We start from the raw sequence: 23,537 nt of genomic DNA, 5'->3' as shown, positions 1-23,537 counted from the left end.
TGAGGCCTTGCTTGAGTATTGTGCAGACTCCTGGACAAGCCCTTTAGACCGGCTCTCACATAGTGTGTGTAATGTCCGTCATATCAGTTTGTCTAAGCTAAAAGTGCAATGAAACGGTGCTAGCTCTTACCAATAGTAAATCTGGGCCAATCTGTAGAGATTAGGACTAGACAGTGGCATAAATGTGGTGCACCCTGATTATCAGGTTTGACCTACAATTTTTCAGATTTGTTAGACATGTGGGCATAGCTTCTCATAACTAGAGATGGTGGCTTAAATTAACCTACATCGACATGCACCAGTAAAATTCCCCACATTCATATGACCAAGTTTCACCCTGGACAGTGTGCCAAGAGCGGGACTCCAAGCTATACAATTATCTTGGCTTCTAGGAGTCGTTGTCTCCAAGTGACATACTGTACTGTACTATAATCACTATGGGGCAGAGACTATTGGCATTGTATAATCACTATGGGACAGTATGTCACTGGGAGGCAGTGAAACAAAAACACAGGAAGATATAAAAAACAAAAAATACATGCATTTTTGTGCAAAAACACATTATGTGAATGCAGCTTTACATCGAAGTGAAAGTACCAGTGGTCCAGGAAAGGAAGCAGCTATAGCTGTATTCATGTACATAATGTCTCACCACCCAGTATATGTTAGGCCACTACTTATTGAGTTATTGCAATAGGTAGCGGATGATCATTTTTCCTCACCTGTCCACAATCTTGTCTGCTCTCTGCTGCTACCTCTTGAGCATGCTGTAGCTGATACTGAAGAAAGCCAAGATGCCCCTATGAAGCGTCCCAGCGTTCATCTTTTTTTTTGTACTTACAGCACCGCCTAGAGAAGTGTGAGCGGGTGAGTAAAAATGATTGGCCGCTATCTATTGCAATAGCACAATAAAGTAATGACTGCTGAAAAAAATTCTGCCCCCTAGTTTATTCTACGAGGTGCCGCCTGAGGCCATCACCCAATGGAAGATGTGCCCCTGCCCGGAAGCATGCATTTACCACTGAGGGCTGCACATGTACTTTTATTGTTTCTAATGAGAAAGTACAGGTGCGTACCGGCAAATATTAGTAAACGCATGCGTCCAGAAGCATCATGTGGCAGCACATCTGTGTTATGGCTTGGTATATGACTTTAATATAGGGGTTGTCAGGATTATAATCATTGCCCGGTTTTCCGAGAACCTCATATGTTTGTTTTTTTTTCCAATTTAAATCAACATGTTGTACAAAAAGGTGACCTACCCCTGATTTATGACTTAATCAGAGGTCACCGTAAGGAAAGGCTAGGGCTAGTGCACACAGTGGAAACCTTAACCGTCGTGTTATTTCTCCGCATGGCTAGCCGCAACGGGATGTCAATGCAGTGCATTGGCATTCTGTCGTGGGATCCTGCTCCTGATTAGGCCCAAATGGATGGGCCTAATCGGGAGCGAGTCTTACACTGTGGCCAAATGGATGGGCCTAATCGGGAGCGAGTCTTACACTGTGGCCAAATGGATGGGCCTAATCGGGAGCGAGTCTTACACTGTGGCCAAATGGATGGGCCTAATCGGGAGTGAATCTCGCACTGTGGACACCGCAGCTGGGTCAGATGCGGAATCAGCAGGAAGAAAGGGCATGTTGCTTCTTTTTCCCACTAGCTGAAAAAAATCGCTAGCGGGAAAAATTAATTCATTTTCTGGCAACACATTGCCTTTAAGTGGACTTACCGAAATATATGAGCGCCCTCAGTATGTCCCTATTATTTATCCCTTGGTGTGAGGATAGCCAAGTGCTGACTCTACCATTGTTTATTGCATTTAATTTAAAATGGCGGATAGACGGATGTGGAGAAATAAAAGTGGTGAATTAGTCTCTGAGCTAGTACATCGTGCTAGAGCTTTACATACCTTTCACTGGGTTTAGTTTATTTGGGTAATATAACGTAGGGGTCTAGAGAGGACATAAAAGATAACTCAAGGACTACAGCGTAAAAGGAATTTATTTTTATTTTGGAACACAAGAAATGCAGAAAAAATGATGCTCCTATTCAACAATTTATCAGTAGCTACAACATTGCCACTATGTACAAAATATCCAATGATAAATGTGCTACACATATAAAAATACAGTATGCATTACAATATGTACAATGTGCAAAACATCTGGCATTCGAACATCATGATATGGAATTGATTGCATGGGGTGCAAACTGCAAATACAAAGGCATCAAAAAATTTCATAGAAAGGCAATACATGAATGGGCCCCTGAACAAAGTCACATTCAGATCTGCAGGGGTGTACAGAGGCAGCCCAGGTCACTGCGCACTGCAATGTCGTCTTAAAGCAGCGAGCCACCAATAACATAGAACAGCACAATAGTAAAGATGCTTCGAACCCTTTCACTGTTTTATGAAGGTATCAGGAACTAATTCTTGTGGTTTCCTCAAAAAAAGTTAAAGTCTCAATAATACGATCATCACAATGACCCCCTTTGGCTATCCATCTTGCAGAGCTTTAGTCATCTTCCTTGTGTTTAGCTTAGGGTGTGTTAGGCAACTTGGAATATATAGTATTTGTCTGAAACATCCATTAGTTGGTGCTAAATGGTAACGTGGTTGAAAAGCCCTTTTCAGTCATATTAGAGGGGGGGTCTCCTGGTCAGGACCCCCATCTGTCATCCAAAACGTAGAGTGGCTATAAATAAAGCCTCTCCTGCTGGCACTTCTCTGCATTACACAGGTAACTCTTGAGCCACCTTGATGCCTAATTTCTCCGGGGGCAGCTCAGTACGTGAATTAAACACAAGTTGAAAATGACAACTCATTTATTAGGTTATTTTTTAATGTTTTCCTATCTTTCAAACGTTTCTCATTTCTTTTCTCCTGAAGATCGCAGGCTAGTCGGCTGATCTTGTTGCAGGCCTAAAAGTAATCCTTGTCGGCAGCCCATCACACCAAGTATATGGGATGTGCTGCCGACCATCATGAAAACCCTATCCACTAACAACTGTGCGACTCCATATAGGTTTGTATCAGGCCATATAAAAAGTCCTTTAATTGCCGATCAGTTTGAATGATAGTTCAGTGTTTGTTCCAGGCTGAAGATGGCCAATGTAAAAGGATCCATTGTTACCAGGGTTATGTAAGACCAACTAGCTTTCGTGAAACTACAACTCCTGACACGTCCTGACAGCTGGGAGCCACAGGTTAGGGGACACACTACAGTTAAGTTTTTTTGGGTTTATTTTACATTAGAGTGAATGCAGACAGATGGTACTCCATCTGCACCATTCACTCTATGAATGTTAATTTGATCTGACGGATGAGAGCAATGGACAGTTATAGTGGTATCAACATACCCTTAGTGACCATTGCGGTGGACAGCCAGGTCATCCTAAATGCCTGCGACCTTGCACAGAACACCTCAAGGTTTAAAGAAATAAGATTGTCTGTACCCTGTGACTTACACTGTGCCATGTGGCCCCCAGAGCCAAGATCTCAGTGTCCAAGGCTGTATTAGATGCACATCCATACAATACCAGACCTCAGTGTCTAGACTGGGGCCACAGACTTGTGTCTAAATAAGTAAAGCATATCCATACAACCCGCAGTCTTGGCTGGGACCCGCATTGGACATTTATGGATGCACAAATTATAAAACATAGGAGCTCTTTTATAGACGGATGAACTGCGATGGATAAAGAGAATTTAGGGAATTTAATTATTCAACTCTTCACGGTTTCTCTTGATATAAATACACATCTGTGCACATAATATACTACCTGATAAATAAGCTGACAAGCTGAACGTGACCGATGTAAAATATCACAACTAATGCGTATTGCCAAGTCAACAAAAATGGTGGACTGAGCTGACCAATGCAAGCGTAGATCGACCATGAAATAATATACTTGTAAAAAGGGAAAAACAGTAAGAACCACAAACCCAGTAAGAAGCACATGAATGAAGGTAATGCTGTATAATGTATACTATGGCTAGTTTCAGCAATCCCACTGTCGGGGCCATAATATCGAAGGAATAATGCGCTCATAATACGCTTGTGTCAAACTAGCCTTATGTACAGAGAAATGTTATTGGGCCTACTGGGAGTGATTCTTCAGGGGACTGCAATATTATCCCAAGGATCACCGTCCTGAGATATGGCAGCCAGACTAAGAGCTCCTACCAAACACAACTTCATCCACAATGCGTCCCTGAAATACCAAAAAAATCTCAAATCGCCCACCATTCATGTAATATTCCTGTATCTACAGAAAGACTGTAGGATAATATGACTAACAGTCAGGGATATATCTGGCGCCCTAATTTTGGCATTTCAGGAAACGGCTATGGGGTCACGGCGATCACTTTTTGATGCCTCATGTAAAGGGGTATTTCCTGCTGATGGGTTAACGTTAAACATTTTACAACCCTTAAGCATCAAGAAAGGCAATTTGTGGTATTTTCTAATGAACCCAATTCATTTTCTGGCCCTATGTAGTTAAATATGAGAATCAGAATGCATTACCCAGAATGGCGGCGGTTACATGTAAAGAATTTACTGGGAAACCACACATGTCAAAATATGAACTGCAAAGTGGCTCATGCACAAAAATGTCATAGAAAAAGCAGCAAGAAAATAGATTTACTTTATGTTAAGCTTCACCTGCATATATAACCGCGGACATACACTAGTCCGTAATTCGGGATCTGCTTTCTCTTCGCCAACAGATCCTCGCACCATCATCTTCAGCGTTTTAGCTGCAGACTGACCAAAGCCCTAAAGAAATCTTAGTAAAGGTGAACTTATTTACACGTCTTGTCTCAATACCATCGGACTAGATTATAGTTTAGTGCACATGATGTTATAACATGAAGTTGTATTACGCTTTCCATAGTTACAGTTGGACGTACTCGCCAATTACAAATACACGCGCCTTACAACAAGGCCTATTTTCTAAGCAGTTTTGACAGCCGGTTGGATTTATTCCCAATAATATAGATATTGTTGTGACAATCTATATCACATTACCATGGAAATATGCAAGAGAAGACAACGTCAAGATAAGCCTGGCCTTAGGGCTCTGCATTACCACGCTCTTAGATATCCTAAAGGCCGTCTGTAGTACACGGATGGAAATAGAAGTTGGCACTAATGTTTCTACAGCCGCTGCCCCATACTTTATAACAGCACTGCTAGCCATAAACAGATAACAAGGCCAGACGTGGGGAAATAGAAGGGGTTTCCAACTTGATCACGAACAAGATCGAGATCTATTGATCAAAACTTTGTCATAAACTGTGGTATTACAGGGGGTTGTCAGATCTGCCTCATTCCCAGGAACAGCATTGCTCTTATCCATGGGTCAATGGGGCAGAGCTGCAATACCAGACACCATGGACAAGAGTGACACTACTTTTGGGGGAAAAAAAATAAAAATCACTCTTCTCTAATCCAGTACCACCTACAACGATTGAACATTAGTGTGAGGATTATTCCTGTTAATTCTCCATGTTGAAAATGAACAAAAACAACCTGAAAAGTGAGAAATCTTAACAAAATGACGGTATGGTGGCTAAAACCGAAACGTGGTATTTTCCTTGTGTTGCACCATTGGCTTCCTTCCTATAACCAGTGGATATTCCTTATAATACTGCTTTACCCTTCGAGATAAGAACATGGAATCGCAAATTCAATAATATTCTTGTGAACCCGAAATAAGTGAACGTTATCCGAAAAACCCAGTATGACCATGGCAGGTTCCCCTTCTTGTAGATTTATACCCTTTACTACATGCAGACGTAGCATACCGCTACTCTTAGTCAAGGAAACGCCAGTCTATGTTTTACGTATTTACAATCCCATTTCTCCATTTGTAGATTTCCCTTCATAACTATTATTTACAAGGTTTACAACTTTTTCCAAAAATATTCTATGTACATGTGTCTTTGTAGTGGACAGCTCTATGCTCATATCCCTTTCATCTCCCATATATTGAGACCAGAATCTATATTTTCTAGTCTTTTTTTTTTTTTTAATAATTTTGGTGCATGCCTTTTTGGGAAAGAAATCGGGAAAAAAACCCTGTGCGCTTAATCTTTAGCAGGTGACCTCTCCGTAAAAAAAAAATTATTTCATACAATTTACAGTATATTACAGTAGGTCTAGGAGAGGCGGCCATAAAAATCCCTTTGTTCTTAATGTTTAAAAAAAGGCAATATAAAATAAAGCAAACCAACACGATCTGTAAAGTTTCATTAAAAAAAAAAAAATCTGTAAAAACAAACACATTAAACCAGCATTTTCCAGCAATACAATGACGCTTGTGTAATGATACAAGAACAGCTTTACAAATGGAAGATTTTGCGTTTTTTTTTTTTTTTTTTTTGGAAATAGAAATTCTGTCGGTTGATGAAAATGGCAGTAAATGTAGATTATATGAATGTATGCTTTACATCATCCTTTCATGACAAAGAAAGCAAATAACGCATTACGCAAGTCTTCACTTTGCAGATCTTGTGAAGATCCGAGCGCGAACTCTGAACCAGTCAGTGCTTTGCCATGTATTCATGTTGGCTCAGCCTGTTCACAGGAACAGTCAAGTGCAGTTACGTTTAGTGGGAAAAAAAAATCTGAAAAAATAAAATATACAGACGTCCTCACTAATGATGAATTGTATACAGATACCCCAATGATCATTCCATTGTATAATCCCCTAATGTTTTCAGATCTGATCAGCATTCTTGACCTACCAGTACTGGTCACCATTTACATTTGGTTTGCACCCGTACAGTGTAGTGTCTCTCCCTAGTGGCCTGCCAGTAACATATTTGGGAATCCAGTGCAGTTCAATGCTGCAGATCACTTTGTAGCCCGCTGTTTGGTGTAATTGCCGCAATTACAACCGGTTTCCAGCCTAGATTTTTTTTCAAAGTAAAATCCCAGATCTACAGTAAAATTTTTACTCCCATTGCAACTGTAAGTCATTAGTGTCCAAAAATTCAGTGGAGAACATGCTTGGGATGGTGGAGCTTAAAGGAGTAAGAGAAGAGGCGGAATTGGGCATCGTAATGTCCAGCCACTCCATGTTGTCCAGGTTTGCATCTTGGAGGTCTAGAGATAAGCAACTGTTTGCAGTGAATGGGGTTTCCGTGGTCTCCATTGGTGTCGGATCATGGTCCAGTAAGCTGTGAAGATCATTGTTCAGGTCATCGATTAGAGAAAACGTATCTCTAACATCACTATGGCTTTCTAGATGAGGAATGTTAGTTCCTGATGGTAGTAGGGTGCCATCTAAGAACGCCTCCAGCTGGCTTTCTAAGCTAAGAGACAGGCTGTTTGTTGGTTCCAAAGACAATGGAGGGGCTACATGTATCTGTGGTGGTGGCCTCGACACTACGGTGTTCACTGGCATGGTGGTTACGTTGGCAGTAACCGGTCGCATCTTGGATATTGGAGAAGGTTGTTCTTTTATAAGAGGAGAAATTTCTGGAAAATGAAATAGACAAATATTAACTTTTCTAAAAACTTTACTTATGAAATACAAGTAATAACATGCTTTTTAATCTGTAGTCCGAAGAAGACCATATACTGTAGATCTGTATAGTTCATCATCTCAATGAGGACCTGCCACCAGCTCTGATAAGCCCAATGACATACATTATCTGATAGACGCAGTCAATCTGTTCAGCCCTTCCAAAGATATAAGCCCTTTTAGTGTTAATGCAAATTATACTAACCAAGTGGGCGGTAACACTACAGAGCCCCTGTGTGCTGTATATTATGCAGTGTTACCGGCCACTTGCCTAGTAAACGCTACTCTGCATCGACACTAAAAAGGCTTATATCTTTGGAATGGCTGAACAGATTTGGATAAAGCCATCACTAAAAGACTTGCTTTCTTTTTTTACTTTTCTGATGGAAGAAGGAGGGGGCTACACCTGCATCCATCACCCTACCCCACCCAATCCTGCATCCATCATCTTACCACCATTAATGTCCATCACTCTCACCCTATGATGGATAAGGGCAATGGATACTCATAACAGTAGTGTGTATATCTCCTAAGGAGGGAGGTAGCAAAGTTGTGACCTAGATGTGGTGTGGAGAATACCCATGCCTATTGCTGCCTCCTAGTGCAAGTTCATGAGATTAAGGCTAAGGTCACAACTAGGGGAAAAAAAAAAATTCACAGATTTTCTTTCGCATTTTTAATTTTTGCTCCCCCCTTCGTATAAGATCATGGGGAAAATTCTGCATCTCTGCAAGTAAAATTAACATATTGCATATGTGGGGATGAGAGTAAGTGAAATCTCCTTCACCTTACTGGGTCTGTAAAACTTTTTTTTTTTTTTTTTTACTGTTGTTTCTGCAACAGCCAAATATCCTGTATTTCGGCCTAAGCAGTGCCCTTCTCCTCTTTTCACCCCAAACCGTCCTTCCCGTATGTGGTAGGCCACATCATGTTTTTGTTTTACTGCATAAAAAAGTCTAGTGAAAACAATGTATACCACAAGTTATACATCTTCTTTTTTTATGCCTATATACTGACATATACCAGGGAATACTCCCATCATATACCTCTGACATAGCCGAATGTGACATGTGAAGAGCCGTATATGTGTATTTGTGAAGGACAGCAGTTGCACTTTTTATAGTACAATTAGCTTCAGTTCTCCTTAAGAAAGCGGAGGAGCAGTCATAGAAAAACTATCTGGAGCTTCTATAGGGTCCTGACGGAGTTAGTAAATGTTACATACACTGTCTAGTGCGGTGTGCCATTACTGTCTTTATTAAGTGCTACCTGAATGTGAATACGTTCCTGTGCTCATCAGATAAGCAGTTAGCAATAGCACTTGTCAGACACACAATGCCTTCAAGGAAAGATCATGTAAAAGCTCTCTGTTGTTTTCCAGATGTATACATTTATCCGGATCCAATTTTAAACAGAATATCCTCCTAGACAATAAAACCTTTTCTCAGAGTCTGATACTAACCGGCACTTGTATTCCCAGCAGTGATAAATTACCGACAACCAGCCTTCAACGCTAATAGATTTTCCAAACTGGAGGAGTCATTTCTTTGTATGCCATGGGAAACATACAGCTCTTGTATTGTTATCATGTATATGGCTGAACAAAGCTTTAAAGTGGAGCCTAATCCTCTGGAAATATGGAACGTAGTAAATCAACACTAAATATATGCTTGGCTATAGATACGGCCATAGCTGCAATTTCAATGTCTTAAGGGCTGCGTCTATGGGAGGAGATAAAAATGTATGGAAAGAATACATCGCCTGCAAATTTACTGGAAGACATACACGTGTGCACCATGTGGACAAAGTTCATTCTGAGGATATATGTATATATACTTACATAAGCATTTATTTTCAGTGACCAATTTATTGATTATATTGGAATAGAAACAGGTTTTACTGAAATTTAGCAGTGTTATTGAGTTAAAACAAGGGTACTATCCACTCTCCTGACATGTATGTTATTCAGTACATTGTAACAATGCTGGGGCATTGTTTATTCAAACTCTATTGTGCTGTCCCTCTGTAGTCCTTCCTGGAAATGAACAACCTGACAATTGGGTATTGGGCCTTGTTGACTGGAGGCGCCTATCTGAGGAGACAACAACCTATTGTACTGCAGTTGTGTGAAACATCAACTCCCAGCATGTACTCAGCTGTTCTCAGAACTCCTATAGTAAATGGAGCGTACTGGAAGTTGTAGCTTGCCATGTAGCTGCTGGCCTATGGCCTACACAATCTGCACTGTACACTCTGCTCAGACATATCTCATTGAGAAGGTTAATGGTCAACACCCAGGTGCCAATATTACATACATTTCCAGGAAGAATAACGATACACCAAAGTTTTAGCAAAATTTTTTTTACTTTTATTTATTATTTTTTTTTTAGAAACACAGAAGTTGTGTCAATACAAATTCTCAGACTGTAATGGTTGTGATGAAAGGAAGAATTAAAGGGGTTTTGCAGGAGCGGCGGTTATAATAATAAAATAATTTAACATTGTAGTAGAAACTGGTGCGATCTGCTACTAGGATGTACTATGAGAGCAACACTGGAGCTACTGGAGAGGGAAGGGCAGTTTGTCTGGGTGATCTGACTTCAGTCCAGAGAGCTGTGTCGCCAAATCCCAAGGGAGGAGGGTCTGTCCACAGCGAGAAGGGAAAGAATGGGGGGGGGGGGGGGAGAGTGGGTGAGGGGAGAAAGAGTGGGTGAGGGGAGAAAGAGTGGGTGAGGGGAGAAAGAGTGGGTGAGGGGGGGAAAGAGTGGGTGAGGGGGGAAAGAGTGGGTGAGGGGGGAAAGAGTGGGTGGCTTTACTTTGTTCTCACTTTGCTCCATCTGGGTAACAGGCTGAGAGAGAACAAACTATCACACGCAGCGGCCGGGCTGTGCGATGCATTATGAGTGGCTGCAAGGACTCATGGGACGTGGAATCCCAAGCTCTTGGAGGAAGTGCTGTGTTCAATGTAAATAAAGTGTTGTGTACAGAACAGCCATACAAAATGTCAGTGGCATAAAACACCAACCATTTCATGTGGACCATGGAAAATCCCTTTAAGGCTAAGGCCCCACATAGTGAACTGCAGCAAAAAAGGGCTGATGGAAGAAAAAAAAAACACGTCGGCAATGCATCGCAGTTTTCCCTGTAAAGCTTTTCACAGAAAGTTTGCAAAGGTCTCCTCTGTGGACTTTCCGCTTCCATTATACCTATGGGGGAAACCACCAGCATTTCCATAGGTATAATAGACATACTGCGAGTTCCAAAACTGCAACAATTTTGGAAATCGCAGCGTGTATTTTTCGGCAATGCGTGGAGGGGATTTGTTTAGGCCACATGGGACCCCGGCCTAGGGGAGATTTTACGATAAGGGGATATGGTAACTTGTTTTTACTCAAGATGTGGCAACTTATTAGAGGGAAAAAAGGTGCGTTGTGTGTGAATACCTGAGCTGAAGGCGATTTATCGCTTTTTTTTTATCTCTTTTTTCCATACATTTACTGTGAAAAGGGAGACTTGTGCTGCGCTGAGGATGTGGTTGAAATCCAAGCGGACTGCGAGCTATCAGATGTTTAAATCTCAGCACTCTCATTAACATCAGGATTCTCTGACAGCAAGATGAAACAGAGCTCAGAATTGACCGCTTGCCATGAAAATAATCAGCCTACGCTCTCTCCGCGGAGTATTGTAATGGATTCTCAAGCTGCAGGTTTTGCTCTGTCTCCCTTAGGTGCTAAATATAAAAGGGAAATGATGTCATGCGCCACACGCACCCATTAAGTGCTGAAAGAGCCTGCTATAAATCTCATCTACCTTCAGAGACAAAACTTGGGAGAAAAATGGTGTTACGCACATCTCAAATAGTGTCATAGATGACAAATTTATAGTGGAGTCCATAAAGAGCGGTAGTCTACCAAAAAGAATCCGGGAAAGGTAAGACCAGATAGTATTACTGGGAAGGACACACTACTGTAACGTCCATGTAACACCACAGTCACACGTTTCACTGCTAAATAAGAACACAGGTTAAGCCCGGATTTCACGTGACATTTTGAGATGCAGCTTCAGCTTATACGACCTTTTGACCACTGCAATGATCTCCAACCTGTCAGTAATCCATTAAAGTGAATGGAATCTTGTGGACTGCGGCAGTCACTGAATAGCTAAAATAAGTTGCCCCCAAAAAGTCTGAGCGCCCAGCAGACTTTTAGGGGACACTAAGTTTGCTGTCCAGCTAAAGGTTAGAGGTTACTGCTCCACGCTGTCTTCAAGCTAAAAGAAGTGATGTAATATGATGAGAACCTACAGTTTATCCCGTGATATCTCTGTGTATACCAGGGCTGTGGAATCGGAGTTAGTTTTGGGTAAAATAAAATAAGTTACCAACTTTGGCTTCAAAATAAAATTCTTAATTATTTTATACTATAATATGCATTTATTAATATTGTATAATCAATTAGATGTTTGCTTTAATAAGACGTCAATTACTAGATAGAAAAAGAGGAGCTTTATTGTATCTGCCTCCATTGTGGTGGAGCAGGAGTCAGAGTTGGAGTTAGCTGGGTTGCACACAGGCGACACACGGATCTCATCCATGTGCCACACCCATGCTTCAATGAATAGGAATCGCGGAAGCACGGCCGCAAAATCGTACAGGAATAGGAGCTGTTCCATATTTTGCAGCCATGACTGTCGGTCCGCACACAGGACTGTGTGATCCATGGGCCCATAGAAATGAACGGATCCGTGTGCTATCCGAGAAAACCCTGGCTATAGCACACTGACCTAGGACATGGTCATCTGCAAGGGCCTTAAGGCCCTCTCTGTCAGGTGTTTGGCTGCTTTTTTTCCGCCATGTTTTTTACTTTTAGGACAAAAAAACAAGTCCAGCATACAGGGCTTTTTCTTCCTTCACAAAAGTAAACAAACCTGAGTGAAGAAAGTGTCCGTCATTGTGACGTTATACGCAGTGGAAATGGGCACAGATGGAGGGGACGTCATCTGTGTCCGATACTCTACTACCATTCATTTCCGGTTTTGTCATCCTGAAAGCAATGGAATGTAATAATGATAGTGTGAATGTGGCCTTAGGATTACTTATGAACCATTTCTGCTCTGCACTCAGTGTGGTGCCCTAATATAAAGGGGCCTGTCCAGGTGAAGGGTTCTTTAAAAGCATTGCTAGTAGTTTTACATGAGACTACCCATTTCTAAAAACTGGTGGGGGAGCTGCCCATACCTACCAGGTTGCTGCAGCCATTCTTTGAGGACCATTGCTCCACTTTTAGCTTTCACTAGTGTTTACAACTCTTGATCTTTAGTGACAGACTCTCTATCAGTGCTGTAAAGCTACAGTCATAGACTAAGTCAGGAGCATGGTGGTAAATGGTGAACAATGTATAGTTGTCTGAATAAGTTCAGATTGTTTCATTTTATTCTTTTGCACCAGTTAAGTTTAGACCTAGCACAGTCTGATAACTTTATGAAAAATCTCCAGTAAAATTGAAAGAAATGGTGTATGAAGCCCAGCAAAGCCTGGTAAGGCCCCAGCACAAGGGTTAACAGACTGCTGCAATGAGCTCTGCATACAAAGGACGGCTGCTTTGCCTCCTCAATTCATGGTTTAATTTTCCTTCAGCTGTTACTTATTTAAGTTTGGCTCCAGTCTTCAAGTCAGCGGCCAACATGCCTGTAACACAAGTCTGTCATTCTCCTATCAGTAGAGCTGCTCATTGAGAATGACTGTCAAGGCGCTGAAGCTGGGCTGCAGGCTTCTGACATATAGAAAACACATATTATATATAAAATAACTTCTATACCACAGAAAAGTGTCTTAGAGACCATTTCACAAGACTTTCAGAGTTCACAGCATAGTGGTAAGGGCATTGCCGTGATATCTCTGAGAAGATCTGACAAATCCTAATGCTGGGAAGATCCAGCTTTTCAATATCATAAGAGGTTTTCAATCCGTAAAATGTGATACAAGGAAAATAATACTTGTAGCCAGTGTAACAGCAAAACCAAAGCTAGATTTATACAATATAAGCCGGCAGCCCAGTGGTTTATTAGGGGTCACTGTCATGTCCTGCATGGAGACTGCACTGTGGTATCCCAAAATGAAATGGAATTAAGATTATCATTGGTCTTATGGACCCCTTAGGCCCGCTTACTATATGACTCTACAACTTATTAAAAGGGTTCTCCAGGGAATTTCTAGATTTACTTGCTCTGCGGTGTTCTCTGTAATGAAGCAAGGGTTTCCAGACCCCAAATCACATGGATCAGAACCAACGCCCAGCCTCCATGTTGCTCTACTCTTTCCCGTATTCACTGCTAGTTACCGGCTTTATGGGGACTTGCTGAATACATAAACATAGTAAAGCCAGCCCCCCGTAATACAGTTATGGCCTCATACGCACAACCATGTGCGTGAGCTGGGTCTGTGGTTGGACTGCACACGTATGACGTCGGAGTGCTGCCTGTACCTCCACAGACCATTAATATACTTTAGTCTCCCCGGGCCACAAAATGGACAGGAATAGGACTTGTCTTGAGTTTTGCCCCGGGCTCATGGCCCCATACACTATCATAATATTACACACGCTTGTGTATATGAGGCCATAGATTATATGTGCCATCTGTGAAAAACACGGCTAGCAAACTGACAGTACACCTGGCCATGTGCAAGAGGCTATCTAGCAGAGACTACAGGAGAGGAGGGGAGAGCCAGACTGATGGCTTTGGTCATGTCACTTTTGGATCATAACCACCCTGGAAGGCAGTGGTTCATTACATATGGTACCATGGAGGAAGCAAGAAAATGTCCATAATGATTCCATACTGTAAAGCGGCAGACATGGAGTATGTGAGATATTCTAGGGAAGCTACAGGTAAGACAATATATTTCAGATACAGAGACTGAGGGTGTTATGATGAATATTTTATTACCATAATAAGGAGACTCTGATGAAGAAATTATTGTGCAATAACAACTCACCTGTGAATGCCATTTTGCATTTTATACATGGACATAAATATAGACATGATTTATTAGGCATAGATTTATAAAATACTAATATTCTCAAGATACCAATTCTGAGGCATATTCGCTTTAGCTACATTCACACAACAGTGATTATTGACAATGAATTTATGATGCCTTGTGACGTCCACTAAAAAAAAATGGACATTACACGGAAGTATTAAATTCAATATCAGTGAATTCACGTGACCATTATTTTTATAGTCCCTTGTCATGGGCCATCAAAATATAGGACACATTCTATTTGTGTCTGTTTTCACGGATCCCTCCACAAACACTTGTTTTCAGCAGCTGTTTTGCACCTTTGTCGTCTGAATGTAGTCTTAAGTCTCTGCGCTATTCCTCTATTGTTCCCCCCCATAGTTTTATGAATAAATTGATGACAACTGGATGATACCAGTTGCTATCAGCGCTGACGTTAAGACAATGCTTATGGATGCACCCACTTCTCAATATATTGCCATTTTTCTAGGAGATAACAGAGGGACAGTACAACACAAGAAAAGATATCCTAGAATTGTTATTTTATACAGAACAGGTTTAGGTAGCTTTGTACGGTAAATACATAACTTATATTGTGCCGATATATCGTGGTACCGTATTTTTCGGACTATAAGACGCACCCAGGTTTTAGAGGAGAAAAATAGGGAAAAAAAATTTTCAGGCAAAAAATGGTAAAATATTTAATATATGGGAGTTGTAGTTTTGGAACAGCTGCAAGGCCGCATTGACAGGTGACCCTGCAGCTGTACGGGGATGTATAGGGCGTTTTTTTTGTGGGGCCAGGTGTACTTTTTAGATATACCATTTTGGGAAATGTTTATTGCTTAGATCACCTTTTATTTAATTCAGAGGCAAAACAGAGAGAAAAACCCGGCAGTTTAGCACTTTTGATTTTGACGTTCACTGTACATAAAAATATTAGTAGATCGGGCATTTTCAGACACAGGGATACCTAATGTGTATGTTTCACAGTAATGTTATACTTTTATATGTATTCTAGGGAAAGGAGGTGAACTTTTATTTATTTTATATTATATTTTTTTTAAGTGGTTTTTTTTTTTTTTTTTTTTTACTATTTTATTATCCCCCGCCTAGGGGGCTTGAACCTGCAATCATTTGATTGCAAGTCCCATAGACGGCAATACAAGTGTATTGCCGTCTATGGGAGATTCTATACATTACCATCGCGGAGGGTCATAGACCAGCCGCGATAGTAATATATATCTATGACAAGCTGTCATTGGAACAGGTCGGCTCCTGCGGCCTCGCCGTGCAGGAGCCGGCCTGCATCACTAAAGGTATGGGGCCGGTGGGGACCGGCCCCGGGGCTAACTGACTGCCGGGACCTGTGGAGGAGGAGCGGATTTGCAGCATGGCCGCGCTTCCACCGCTGGTTTTCTTCAGCGGCAGTAGTGCGGCAATCTGCAGGCCCCGGCAGCTAAGACAGTCCCCGGCATCTGCTGTAATAGACCGGCGGATGCCGGGGAGTGTCTTAGCTGCCGGGGCCTGCAGTATTGTCACACTCCTGCCGCTGAAGAAAACCAGCGGTGGCAGTAGCGCGGCCATCCCACATTCAGACTATAAGACCGAAAAATACGGTATATATACTGTCTGTATTACACTCAAAGTTTCCCCTTTTCGTTGCTATATATCGTCAATAATCTTGTCGTCATCAGACTTACCCCCTTAAGTGTCTGTAAAGATCTTACGGATAATTTACAAGCACATTTTATCAACTATATAGCCACAAACGTTGATGCAAAAGATGAATTCCATGGTGTAAATCCACAATAAACTCATTACAAAATGCATGTGTGAATTATTATTTTTTTTTTTTTTTGCTGTGTGCAAATGGGATGTTCATAAACTTTCTGTTATGTATTGGCTAGACGTTTTGAGTTTTCTTACCTCCACTTTTGATGAGGATATCAAACAAGTCATCCATCTGCTGACTGTGTGCATTTGTTACCTATATAGCAATACAAATACAATCCATGAAATATATAGTAGATTTTCACCTCTTACATAAATCTACTGGATTTGTAACAACGTTGTCATGTACTTACAGTAAACATATTCTATTAGTAATAGTAATAGTCACTGTCTTCTGACAAATCGGCCAAAACTCTAACAAGCTTCTGGAAAGCTGGGTGATGACATGGCTGCCATTACCGATCTCATAGAGACCCTTATTAAAGGGATTCTACCATTAAAGCAACTTTTTTTTTTCTAATTACCACGTCGGAATAGCCTTAAGAAAGGTTATTCGTCTCCTGCCTTTAGATGTGGTCTCCGCCGCGCCGTTCCTTAGAAATACTGGTACTTACCGGTATGCTAATGAGGTCTCGGCAGCAATGAGGACGTCCTTCCTCTTCATCTGCCTCCTCCCCTTGTCTGTCGTCTTCTTTCTTTGTTATGTCTGACGCCTGCGCAGTGGGCTGCAATTGTGCACATGCGCAGTACGCCGAACAGAGGGCTGTACGGACCTTACTGAGCATGTGCAGTACACACTGTTCGGCAAAGATGTGAGGAGCATACTGTGCATGCGCGCAATTGCAGCTGACTGCGCAGGCGTTAGACATGACGAAGAAAGAAGACGACAGACAAGGGGAGGAGGCAGATGAAGAGGAAGGACGTCCTCATTGCTGCCGAGACCTCATTAGCATACCGGTAAGTACTGGTATTTCTAAGGAATGGCGCGACAGAGACCACATCTAAAGGTAGGAGACGAATAGCCTTTCTTAAGGCTATTCCGACGTGGTAATTAGAAAAAAAGTTGCTTTAATGGTGGTCCTTTAAAGTCTTGACTGGCAAATCTGCATCAAGGAATGTAGCAGCGTATAATAAGTAACTTATAAGTGTGGAAAACTGGGACGGCTGCTATAGTATGGTGTGCTGGACTATACGGTCAGACTGCTGGGCACACACTATTTTTTTTATTCATTTCCACATTGGCCGAGGAGAAGACATTGCAGAAGAAACAAAAAGCTCAAAAGCTAAAGAAAGGATATTCTGTTTGTCTATAGTAATAAAAACCATCATTTACACTTACAACTATTACCGGGTTTCTTTCCAACCTAAGAACAGTTACCTTGTATCAGCAGTCGCCTAAAATACATCTGAATATAACGCGATAATTCTTGGATGAATAAAGATTTTGTTTCCATTTACACACTGAGATTTCTGTATTATACCGACACATGAAGGTGGATCCTGAATTTTACGATAACTTTCTCTTAATACGACCATGGAAGATGTGAGTCAGAGGGAAACAGGACACAAGTCCCAGTTCTGCTATTATGTGGTTTTTACGGCATCTTGGAAAGATGTAGTTGGGTTTCTAATCATAGCATGGAGTGCTGATAGAAAGTCTCCTCTATTGTACATGGATGCCGGGGCCAGACAGGCCAGCATATGTTTAAATGCTAATATGGGCTGGGTGTTGTCTTTCTGCAATCTGTGAAAACAAGCGTCTTTCAGGAAAGTTTTATTAATTTCCTTTTTTTATTCGGCATTGATGGTTTCCACTTCTGTCTGACAGATGTTTCTAATACCTGAGCCGTGATTCACTCACACCAGTACAGACTTCAATACGTGAACATCAAAGCACGTCTGAACACATAGATGTTACAATAAAACATTATAAATCCTGAAATTATAAGGTTTACGAGAAGGTAAAGACATTTATGTGGATTCTCAACATTATAATAGTCAATTTGAAGTTTATCATGGTAGACAATGTACGATGAGACAACTCGCAACAGGCTAGATTTCAAGGGACAGTCCTATAAAAATGGACTGAAAACATGTTGCCATTCTTGTGATTTCACAGATATCTTAAAATGGATTTTAGCTGTGGACATCCTATGGGAAGGGTCTGTGCCCTGACTACTCACTTTCCCTGCAATGCAGTTTTACAAAGTGCCCACATTTCAGTAAGAGCTGGTGCAATAAGGATTGTAATATATGATATAAAAGTGGAATAAAACTCCCTGCCACAGAGCTGCAAGCATGGCTGACATGTATGACAGCTTGTATTCTGTGGATGGGGTGACTCAATATCCAATACTATACACAGTAACTATCAATATGTGACCGCTCCTATGAAAACTCAGTTTGCAGAGTACAGACTGGTATTTTTCAGCAAAATACCAGTCTTATTCTAAGAATAAGAATAAGACTGGTATTTTGCTGACAGATCAGATTTCTCACCAGCTCTGCAGGCTTAATATTGGAAATGCTCCTGCTTGTAAAGACAGCAATTCCAATAATAATATTATGATAGGAAATGGCTTATTTGCTGCCTGTACATGGAGTGGTTCTAATAATAATATTATATGATAGAACTGATCATAGATTGGGTTCCCTAATATTTATGGCCCAAACCTGAGTTTAATTTTAACTCCAGGCAAGAAGCAACAGAACAGTGCCACCACATGGCCAAACTGTGACGCACATGTAAAACTTTCAGTTACCCCAGAGGAATAACACATGCTCCAGATCTGATTGTTCCTTGTGAAGTAGTTAAGGGGTATCTATAGTTACAAAAAAAGATTTGTCATGTCCGTGATCTGTGGAGGTCTGTGTGCTGAGACCACCACCGATTACAACAGCAAAGAGGTAAGACAGGTTCGGCAGGGCACCATGCTTCTTGGTAGAGCAAAGTGAAAGGTGTCATACAAAGCCTATGGGAGAATACGGTATATTATAATATGTAAGACAGAAGGCCGGTCGCCTTGGCGTGTCAGACTTACTATAACTCACCACCAGAAAACTGGAATGAGCTATAGCTGAAATCAATGTCACCCTTTGGTTGGTGTAGATTTCAGTTCTGGCACACAAGACTACCCGAGACGTCCCAGAATAATTGTAATGCATCTTGCACCAGCAGGGCAATTGATTAAGACATAGGCATAGCAAATGCCAGTCCTAACAAATTCTCCCTGACTCCATGCATTACTTGCTCCAATTTCCGTTGATCAGAAACAGCTGAACTAGTTTTTCTGCCCCTTCGTTTTAGCAAAGTTGGTCTCAGCGCCCAAAACCCACCATTGAAAACCTCTCACCAAAATTTTACAAAAGTCTTACAAAACACAGAGATTTATCTGTTAGTGGTCACAGCAAACCATTATTATGTGCAGTGTGAAGGACCCACCTCGGGGTGAGACTGAATATTACGAGCCTGCTTGATGGCCTCTTCATAGCGAGGAGGGTCTTTATTTTTAGCAGCTGAGCTGTTAAACACAGAATGCTGAACAATGTACTGCTGGGACGGGGATGTGGCATTGGGCTGTGGAGAGAACAGAAACACAACTGTAAGGAATTATCATGGAAGCATAGGGAATGAAAACTATACAACTAATAACATGGTAATAAGATACTATATCTATTTTATTCCAGGTATGATTGCCCTGCACAGAGGAATATAACCCTTACAGTGCAGAATTTCTCTGTCTGACCCTCTACCACAAATGAATGTATATCCTCCTCTTAGTATAGTACTGATCTCCTGGGAACCCAAAAGGTTTCATACTGAATAATAGGCTATGCATGACTTCTTGGGCAATATACGGGTGCCTTGGTCACTGCTTCACCATCTATGTCTCCACACAGTAGATGTAAGAGCACTGGTACAGTGAGGTGCGCACCTAGAGCAGCACATGCTCACGACAGATTTCATCCCGACTCAAAATAATATTTTTATTCACTGACATCAAGCACAGATCTTGAAACCAGTGAGAAAGTGAAACGCCAGAACTAGAGTCACATGGCTAAAAAAGAAGAGAAATTTGAGGCTAACATTCACCCCAATTTCCTCTTCCAAGTCAAGAGCTGCAGAATCCATGGCAAGACTGACCAGGAGGCTGATAAGAGGGGGAATCAGGAGGGAATATGATGATGAGTGTGAGGCAAAATCCTCCTTAAAAACAGCACCGGATTCTGCTGTGTGAACATACCCAAATTATGACAGAAAATGTAAAACATTCTAATATTCTTGCAAGGCCAATGTCCCTGTATATGTGATTGTGACATTGGCAGCCTTTGGCTACCCCTAGAAGTGAAGGCGCTATGGACAGCACGTTACAGCTGTACTCGGGGATTGGCAGCCAGTCATGTCATGCTGAAAGGGGGCATAGCGAGCAATGGCATAATAACACTGCTGAATGTAATATCACCATGTTTATAGTGCTTTGGGTTGCTGATGATAGAAATTGGGGGTTTTTGTAAGAAAAACTCTACAAGTTCAATAATATATTTTTAATATATATTTGTGAAAGAAATTGCTTAAAATGTTAAAAACAGATGTACCACTCGGTATGTACGCTCAGAATAAGCAAGAACCTCCATCCCTGGGACTCATAGCATAAGACAAAGCGCATTACAACTTACAGACAAGTACATTTAGTGTCTGACCTCATGAAGTGATGTGGGCCCATTCTGTACGGGTGCAGCTTGCGGTGTTCTTACAGACTGGGAAGTAGTCAATACATTATTGTTGAATGATGGCGGAACTGAAGTGACTGGGTTTTGCTGATACGAAAACACGCTGTTTGCCGTTGAAGGTGGACAGACCTACGGTTAAGTGTTACAACAAATTACGCTCCAAGTCATAGACAAGTTTGTAAAATGATACATTAAAGAGGCACTCCGTGTATATTTAGCGTAATGCAAAACTGTTTAGTAGCCCAGGAATTGGCAGATGCAATCTATATGTGTGGAGCAAAAAAGGGGCATTTCCGGCTTTGTTTTACTGTATGTGTTTAATAACCAGCATTATACTATTTTAGCTTTGACGTGTCAATATATGGTAAAATGCATCTGTATTAAGAAGGTAAAAATCTGGAAATCAGACTATTGTCACCCATTGTGGTACTGTTGTAATATTTCATCTGTGTTACATAACTGAATGCACTATCCCCCCCTGCTGGATGTAACCGCTAATACACTTTTTATGGGAAAAAAAGTATGTTTTAACCAAAGGTAATATCAATGTGAACCACAGAGTAATTGATAAGAAACTACCGGTATCTATATCAGTATATAATGTTACTAGTGAGTATATAATGTCTATGAGTCACAAACCTTTCTGGCTTGCGGGTTCTGGTTGAGTATATGTGGTGTAAACTTCTCTTGTGCCACCGATACAGGAGGTTTCTGAGCAGAAGGTGCTTGGACCAGGGTAGCAGGGGTAGAATTCAGAACTGGAGGCTGAGATGTACTTGGTACCTGCGATGGAGCCTAAAGATTATAAGAAAACATAAGTATTTCATGTACATTGGAGATTCAGAAGTTATAGGGTGTGTAGTGGGAAACTTATCATTTCCACATGTCATCCCAGTTCATTTGCAGTCACAAATATACAGAAAACAAGGCTGCAGTTCTCTAACTAGATTCATAGACATTCAGCCAGAAGTTCCTGAGCAGTCAGGAATAACTAATGGTATAATAAAATGGTTGTCAGTTTTGTACTCCATTTTACTTGAAGGGTGTTGTGTACACGAGTTAATCTCCTTGGAGGTCCCAATGGATCTTTAGATCAGAAGTTTAGAATAAAGGCCACTGCTGAGAGTGGCTATTCCCTATAAGAATGCCATAGGCCAGTGATCAGTAACCTTTGCCATGCCGGCTGCTGTGAAACTACACTTTTATGGCAAGTTGCAGTCTCACAACATCTGGAGTGCTGAAGGTTGCCGATCCCTATTTAGGCTTTGTTCACATAACACCTTGGTATACATGAGGCTGACAGAGTCGCAGTTATTCTGGAATTCAGCAGGATCCTGGAAGTTCATGAACTGCAGTTGGGCTTGTAAATGTGGCCATCACACTGTCCCTGTTCCCCAAATCGACACGGCCTTGTGAAATGGCCCTTAAAGGGGTTGTCCAGGTTCTACACTAAAAAAGTAGCATTACGTACCACAGCAGTCACTTTATTCCGCTGCCAGGATTTGTTTACCTGACTGCAGCGGCGACATTATGTCAATGGCACCCGACTGCTGCAGCCAGTCACCGGCCTCAGTGGCCATGGGTTGTTGACTTCACATCAACAGATCCTGTTTGCTAAAGCCAATGGCAAATAAAAGTCCAAAACACCCATTTACGGGGATTTCATCTTACTGACAACTTCTAACAATGAGTGACTAAAGCTGTCTAAGTGGAAGATGGAGGACTCCGACTCTCCCCCAACATAAGATATTGTGAAAGATAAGGATTGTGAGGGTAAATTTCTTCTCCATTATGCTGTGGTTAGCTATCAGTCCCATGCAGGTTGGATAGGGCCTGTCACCCTGGTCTTGCAGGTGAGCAGGAAACAAAGACTAAGGACTGTTCTAGTGATTGGTGTGGGTACCGACAGTAACACATTCACTACCTATCCTGAAGTTAAGGCATTAATGTATGTGTGGAAAAATCCCCATTATCATAACCATATGTACATTTGTAGAATTGTATAGATTTTTTTCTAACCATCTTAGTGTTCTGTTGTCTTTATCAGATTGCCCTGGGTTCGAGTATGAATGCAGGAACTTTCTATGGTCTGGTTATCTTCTCATACATGTGGTGTCCCTGCCTGATAACCTGTCCACAAGAAGGAAATCATGGCTGAGTTTCTGACAGTTCCTGCATTCATGGTCATATCCATGGGCATCCGATCAAGACAAAAGACTGTTATCAGGAAGATGGTTAGAGAAAATATTTATTTATTTTATCTATTTATATTTGCAAAAATGTTTAATTGTTAATTGTCTACAAAGTTAAATCTAGTAATGTTCATGGGAAAACCACTTTAAGTGGAAAAAATTCAGCTACCTGCAACCACCACTAGGGGAAGCCTAAGAACTCCTCATTGTATTTGTGTGTTCACAGTAATACGTTAGGTATACAGGATCACATCGGTCACGGCACTAAAGTTTTCCTTAAACTTTATGACTTCACAAAGGATCTGAGCAGAGAATATGTGAGT

General features: G+C 41.3%; 1 protein-coding gene across 4 annotated transcripts in view; it reads right to left on the bottom strand.

Annotated features, from left to right (window-relative positions):
- Positions 1–1,999: 1,999 nt before the first annotated feature.
- MRTFB (myocardin related transcription factor B) overlaps positions 2,000–23,537 on the bottom strand; it is a 200,679-nt gene continuing 179,141 nt past the window's right edge. For all 4 annotated transcript variants that reach the window (XM_075285771.1, XM_075285773.1, XM_075285774.1 and 1 more), the window contains 5 exons: positions 21,662–21,817; positions 20,993–21,151; positions 19,734–19,868; positions 16,487–16,547; positions 2,000–7,490 (listed from right to left, as the gene is read on the bottom strand). In XM_075285771.1, the coding sequence (XP_075141872.1) occupies positions 6,964–7,490; positions 16,487–16,547; positions 19,734–19,868; positions 20,993–21,151; positions 21,662–21,817 (1,038 nt within the window). In that variant the 3' untranslated portion in view covers positions 2,000–6,963. The remainder of the gene's footprint in view (positions 7,491–16,486; positions 16,548–19,733; positions 19,869–20,992; positions 21,152–21,661; positions 21,818–23,537) is intronic.

Source organism: Leptodactylus fuscus, chromosome 8 (assembly GCF_031893055.1).
Source record: "Leptodactylus fuscus isolate aLepFus1 chromosome 8, aLepFus1.hap2, whole genome shotgun sequence".
Classification (NCBI taxonomy): Eukaryota; Metazoa; Chordata; class Amphibia; order Anura; family Leptodactylidae; genus Leptodactylus; species Leptodactylus fuscus.
This window is presented reverse-complemented; position numbering and strand designations above follow the sequence as displayed.